The sequence below is a fragment of the Hypomesus transpacificus genome, chromosome 18, assembly GCF_021917145.1.
Source record: "Hypomesus transpacificus isolate Combined female chromosome 18, fHypTra1, whole genome shotgun sequence".
NCBI classification, from domain to species: Eukaryota; Metazoa; Chordata; class Actinopteri; order Osmeriformes; family Osmeridae; genus Hypomesus; species Hypomesus transpacificus.
The window spans coordinates 85,001-91,515 of NC_061077.1; the positions used below are offsets into that span (position 1 = coordinate 85,001).

Here is a 6,515-nt window from a genome sequence, read left to right on the forward strand (position 1 = left end):
GGGGTGTAGGGGGTGGGGTCTGCCCACTCTGTCCCCTGTCACTCTGGGGAGGGGGGGGGGTGTAGGGGGTGGGGTCTGCCCACTCTGTCTGGCTTACCCAGACAAGATATCTCAAAGTCAGAGGCCCTTCCACGAGAAAAACAACTCAGAAAGAATATTCAAACCCCGCACAGCGGGGGAACCGACGCCACGCGATTTCAAACCGCTCCACTTAAAAGCCACCGTCGTCTTTTGTTAGTCAACAATCTGCACTGCGGGAGGGTTTTGCGTGAGGCGGAGGGGCCCCGAGGGATCCCGGTGTGGAGTTAGTGTAGGTGGGGAGAGGATGATGAAGCCTCCATATCAACATCTCCAAGGTGAACAAGGCCCCTGCTCCGACAGCTCCAGCTCTGATCACACGCTCCCCAGTCCGCTCCCTTTCACCTCCCCACTAACCTACCGCAGGTCAACAGATAGCTGAACACACACACACACGTCTCATTCAGGAGCAAGGCCGACCCAGCAGGAAGTGGGCCGGGGCGGGGCAGGAGAGCAACTCACCGCAGGGCCCCTGGTGCTTCAGCTGGACGTTCTGCTGGGCATCGCAGGCGTGCTTGTGGAGCTCACACTGGTTGCGGTAGTCTTTGCCGTCACTGCCGCACACCTCCTCCCGGGCCTTGCCCTCGCAGCTCAGGGGGCACATGCACTTGGCCGACAGGCCGTCGGACGACTGGACGCAGGTGCTGCCGAAGCTGCAGGTCACCTCGCTGCAGGGGTCCTTCAGAGCTGCAGGGAGGGAGGGGGGGGGGGGGAGAACGGATGGATGGAGGAGGGAAGGAATGGAGGGGGAGAAGGGAGGGTGGGAGGTAGGGAGGGAGAGAAGGGAGAGAATCATTAGAACCCAAAGTATAATCCTACCCGGTGACACACTGTCTTTCACAACAGCTCCATAATGGGCGACAGCCCCAACATGTGTAAGAAGGGCGCCGTGCCAAACTAGTTAGAGGGGAGTGTGGGCCTGTGGGAGGACTGACAGGAGAAGTGGATGGATGGATGGATGGCTCTGCCCTGAAGGACTACTTGACATCCTGACTAAGTCTCCATGGTCACAGCTGGCTGGCTGTACAAACAAGCATTCATCGGCAGCCGCCCCAATTCAAGGATTCAGGAATTCATGGGAGTCAGGTGGCTGAGCGGTGAGGGAGTCGGGCTAGTAATCTAAAGGTCGCCAGTTCGATTCCCGGCCACACCAAATGACGTTGTGTCCTTGGGCAAGGCACTTCACCCTACTTGCCTCGGGGGGAATGTCCCTGTACTTACTGTAAGTCGCTCTGGATAAGAGCGTCTGCTAAATGACTAAATGTAAATGTAAATGTAAGGAGGCTCTGCATTCACAATACATTCTCGATTGCTATGCTCCAGCATGCTCTCTGTGGATCCACAGAGGACCCTCTGAATGTTTCCCTTCCTTGGTGAGGACGAGAGAGGCTCCCCGGGGATCTGTTTCGTTGCCGTGGTTATTATTAAACAGCTTCGCCACTCAGGTCTGCCTCGTTCTCGGCGACAGGAGTGGGAGGAACTTCTAATTTAGCCGACGCCTTCGAGTGATGGAGGTATTCTTGTAGCTCATAAGCTCGACAAAGGAGGAACCATCCGATTATGATCTACGTTATTTTTGCCTGATACATATTTATGACGGGCATTAACAAACACGCGGCAGCATTGCCCCGAGGGAGCGCGGTCCCTCTGACAAGACTCAGCAGTCATTTCCTTTGCCGGCCACTTTTTTATACCCCGGAATAATATTTATCTGCGTCCAATATCCCCCTTTGTTACAGTCGTTGTCTATGAATTTCATTTTGGGTACGAGGCAGTATATATTAATCCACAATCCTTCACTGAACGCTTTGTTGTTGAAAATAGAGGAGTGTCGCTCGTCTTTAACAGGGTGTGTGTGTCTTTGTGTGTGTGTCTTTGTGTGTGTGTGAGTTCCAGAGGGTTGTGGTGTTTATCCGTGGGAGGATCTAGGAGAGTACAGTATGTAGGTAGGTGTGTGTGTAGGTGTGTGTAGGTGTGTGTGTGTAGGTGTGTGTGTGTGTAGGTGTGTGTGTGTGTGTGTAGGTGTGTGTGTGTGTGTGTAGGTGTGTGTGTGTGTGTGTCGGCTGTCTTGTTAATGAGTGTCGGGGATCTGGGTGAGAGAGGCTGGCAGAGGTAGAGCTTTGTGTACTGCCTGATCAAAGCACACACATCTCGAATCAGCTCTCATTCCCTCTCTCTTCTCCCTCTCTCTACCACTCTCTTTCTCTACATCTCTCCACATCAAAAATCCCTTTGCGTAGTCACTCACTCTTTGTTTTAGAGTTATATTTTCGTGTGGAGGTGAAAAAAAACAGTTGTGTCACACAACTGAAAACGGAGGTTCCTTTTCTTGGAGATGTTTTGGGTTTCCAGGTGACCACGCTGTACATCTATATTCTTCAGCGAGATAAACATCACGTCAGGCAAAAACGGGTGAAATCACCCCAAAAGGTATGACTTAAGTCTTCCTGTATGCGATCAAAAGCAACAACTAAGAGACAGACTCTGACGCAAATAATAACGAGAACATCCAGAGTAGGCCTATGCCTATCCAGTAAAAGCTAGCCTTTTCGTTGGCTTGTGATATTGGAAAGATGGCGGCGGAGTAAACAGCTAGCTAGCTCAAACAACAATTTGTTAACGGTTGTCAATTGTCAAAGAGGTGAATACTAGCCTTTATTCGGCTCCAATTACGGCTCTAAACAAAAACAATACAGTATTCGTTTTACTGTTGCCAAAGGCACTGACCGCCATGGAAGGCGATGACATTAAGAAGTCGCTGGAGTTTGCTGGAGTTCGCTGGAGTTCATGACAGTGGCTGGGAAAGTAGTTGCGCTTTCCAGTCAGAGGTCCCCAGTACAGGAAGCCTACCAGTGAAGCTGAGGGGAATGATCGGGAGGACTGACGAACTACGCCTGCTACACGACAAGGAAGGTTTAGGAAAGGCTTGCTAGCAGACTGAAAAAGCAAAGTGTTATGCTGGCAACATCTGACCAGGCTATGTTGGTGGTCCCCCGTGCACGACTCAAGCGTAGAGGAGAGCGTGCCTTCTCTGTGGCCGGCCCTAGACTATGGAACTCTCTGCCATTAGAGATTAGGATGGCACCCTCCATTTGTTGTTTTAAGACCAGGCTAAAGACCCACCTCTTCTCTCAGGTTAAAGGAGAGAAGGGTCTTCTAGAGGAGAAGGTGAGCTAAGGCTGGAGGTGGTGGTCAACACACACACACAATCTACACACACACAGTACACAAGTACACACTCCACACACACACACACACACACACACATACAGTACACAGAAACACACACTGTGTAGTGTCCCGCACCTCACTTCTTCTCAACGTGCCTTCTATGTGGCCGGCCCTAGACTATGGAACTCCCTGCCACTAGAGACTAGGCTGGCACCCTCCATTTGTTGTTTTAAGACCAGGCTAAAGACCCACCTCTTCTCTCTAGCCTTTCCATGATTGCTCTGGGGTTTAGGTTTGTTTATATTTGTATGGTTTTATTTATAGCACTCTTTATTTTAAACTGATTATTTTATTTGGTGTACAATTTTTTATAATTCCTATTTTAGCTTTTGAATTCTATTTCATTGTGTACGTCTGTATTCTTAAGTGTATGTGTAAGGTCAACCTCACTGTGAAGCACTTTGGCCAGCCGTGTTTTTAAATGTGCTATATAAATAAAGTTGAACTTGAACTTGAACTAGTCAGGCTTCGGCGCAGAGCCATGCCGGACACACAGACGCCCATAGTCCCTATTTGCTTTTTGACAGTAAACTGCATTTACCTCACCCTTCTCAAACACATGAAATACTAGTGGGATCGTTTTTTCTTCCCCCACCCTGCTAGCGTAGCCGCCGCGCCGCGATGATAGCCGAGGAAGGGGCACGACAGGGGGTGCCTGAGGTAGGGGTGTGGGGACGGGGATGTGATTTGAATGCTTAGGGGCCGTCCGGTTTTTCTCGGCTTGCGACTCGCCTTGGTGTTAGCACAGATAAGCTTCCCTTGTCAGACGCAGACAAGGAGGCAAATTGCCTTGGCGAATGTGACCGGAGTAACAAGCGCACATTTCAGGGGCTCCACCACCTGTATTCTTCTCATTATTATCATTTGAAAGGCAGAAAAAAAGTCCTCTGCTACCTCTAAAGTTTAGTGCTCCTCATTGCCAATTAGGCTGTCCTCCCTTCACAGCAGCAGTACGGAGGAGATGGGCCTGGTTAGGGTTGGATAACGATGAGGAGATAGAGAGGGGTGGGGGTGGAATAAGGATATGGAAAGAGAAAGAGGAATGTGGATATATGGTAAGACAGAGAGAGAGAGAGAGAGAGAGAGAGAGAGAGATGGAGAGAGAGACGGGAGAAGCTGAGAGAAATGAGAGGGAGGGAGGTGAGGTTCGAGTGAGAAAATAAGAGAGAGAAAAAAGAGACTACAATGTCATTTCAACTGAGGATGAAAAGGGGGGCAGGCAAACAGCCTGGAAAGCGACAAGCACCCTCATGCAGACAGTATCAAAAGAAGCTAAAGGAACACGAGGGAACAGAGAGGAGGAGAACTATGAGGAGTGGGTGTACGCAGTAAGTGATCTTGCCATCACACACACCTTCACACACAGATACCTGCTGTGTCTAATAAGCAGTCAGGACAGGCAGCAGAGCAGAGAAACAGCCAGGCAGCCAGTCAGCCAGGCACACTGGCAGACAAACACCCGCGCAGCCAGTCAGCCAGGCACACTGGCAGACAAACAGCCAGGCAGCCAGTCAGCTTAGGAGTCAGGCAGCCAAAGTCGGTCAGACAGTCTTGCTGCGGCCTGTCTGTTCCCTGTGATCCTGTGGTTTATTATTGCTTCATTAGAGCCAAGAGCTGTCAGCCCACTACTGTGTGAGGCTGAGACTAGTGTGTGTCTGTGTGTGTGTGTGTGTGTGTGTGTGTGTGTGTGTGTGTGTGTGTGTGTGTGTGTGTGCGTGTGTGTGTGTGTGTAACAGTATCCCCCACTGCAGGTGTGTTGTGCTAGTGCGTTACGGGAAGGGTAAAGTACTCTAGTCATTAGACCACCATGTAACAGAGTCAGATGGGGGGGAGGAGAGCGATGGAGACAGAGAGAGAAGAGGGGGTGAACTGGCATGCTGCAAGCCAGCCAGCAAGCCTGTCAGCTAGTCAGTCAGCAAGCCAGTAAGTCAGGCAGCAAACCAGACAGCCAACCTGCACAACAGTCAGCAAACCAGCCAGCCAGCAAACCAGCCAGCCGACCATTAAGCATGTGATACAGAAAAAGAGGGTCAATGGATGAAGAGACCTCTACTCCTCTTATCCACTGCCATGCTATCTCTCTCTCTCTCTCTCTCTCTCTCTCTCTCTGTCTCTCTCTCTCTCTGTCTCTCTCTCTCTCTCTCTCTCTCTCTCTCTCTCTCTCCCCATCTATCTTACACACACAAACACAGACAGACACATACACACACTGCCCCGTCATCCACATAAAAAACCTTGCGGCCTCACGTCCGGTCTCTGTGAACACCGTGCCGCACAGCGTACCGTCAGCCCGTCGGATAGCTGGGAGATGATTCACTTCGTTTGATGTAGTTCTTCAAAGAGCTTATTTGACTGCAGCTGTCTCTCTCTCTTACATGCTTTGGTGTTCCCCTTGAGTATGGAGAATCTGCCTCCAATACCCAGAATACACACACTCCTGGTCGCACACAGAGGAATGGCTTCAGTCATTCTATTCCTATTCTGTTGACACAATACCCTGAACGCTGGAGTTTAGGGGGGTTTCAAGGTCGGCTCTTGGCTTAGATATGGTTGACGGGTTATGGAGGGGGGAGGAGGGGGGGGGGGAGAGGGAGAGGGAGGGGGGGAGAGGGAGAGGGAGAGGGAGAAGGGGGGGGGGGGGGCTGGCGCTCTGTAACGCTTATTTGGGGGAGACAGGCAGACTATGTCCCCGGAGTTCCAAGAGATGAGCAGACAGGATGAAAAAGAAAGGATTTGTCATGAAGGGAGATGAGGAGAGGGTCGGAGGGGGGAGCTGATATTTAAAGCGTTCCCTTGTGAGATGTGGATTGATGACGGGGCATCTGGAAGTCACTCGCACCCCTGCATGATTATCACCAACAGCAAACAGGCAGACTTGTCATCCAAAACACGATAACAGGCTTGGAGACAGCAGCATGAACAATAGTGACATCATCATTTATAATAATAATAATAATAGTAGTAGTAATAATAATAATAGGTATGTTAAATCAACATAGACGCCAACACTGTATTCACACAGACACACACACACACAACCAATCCCCAACACAAAGCCACAACACTACACACACACATACACACACACAGATAAACCTCTTAAATCTGCACTCACTTCAGTCCCCGTAATATACAGCCTGTTCAACATGACAAGAATTCAATAAATCGCCCTTATTTTGATAAGCCCACTTCATTCTGCGAGGCAG

The 6,515-nt window shown here is 50.3% G+C and overlaps 1 protein-coding gene across 1 annotated transcript in view; it reads right to left on the bottom strand.

Moving 5' to 3' along the window:
- agrn (agrin) overlaps positions 1–767 on the bottom strand; it is a 71,146-nt gene extending 70,379 nt beyond the window's left edge. Inside the window, exon 1 of the mRNA XM_047040279.1 lies at positions 541–767. Coding sequence (XP_046896235.1) covers positions 541–682 — 142 coding nt within the window. The 5' untranslated portion in view covers positions 683–767. The remainder of the gene's footprint in view (positions 1–540) is intronic.
- Between the last annotated feature and the right edge of the window lie 5,748 nt (positions 768–6,515).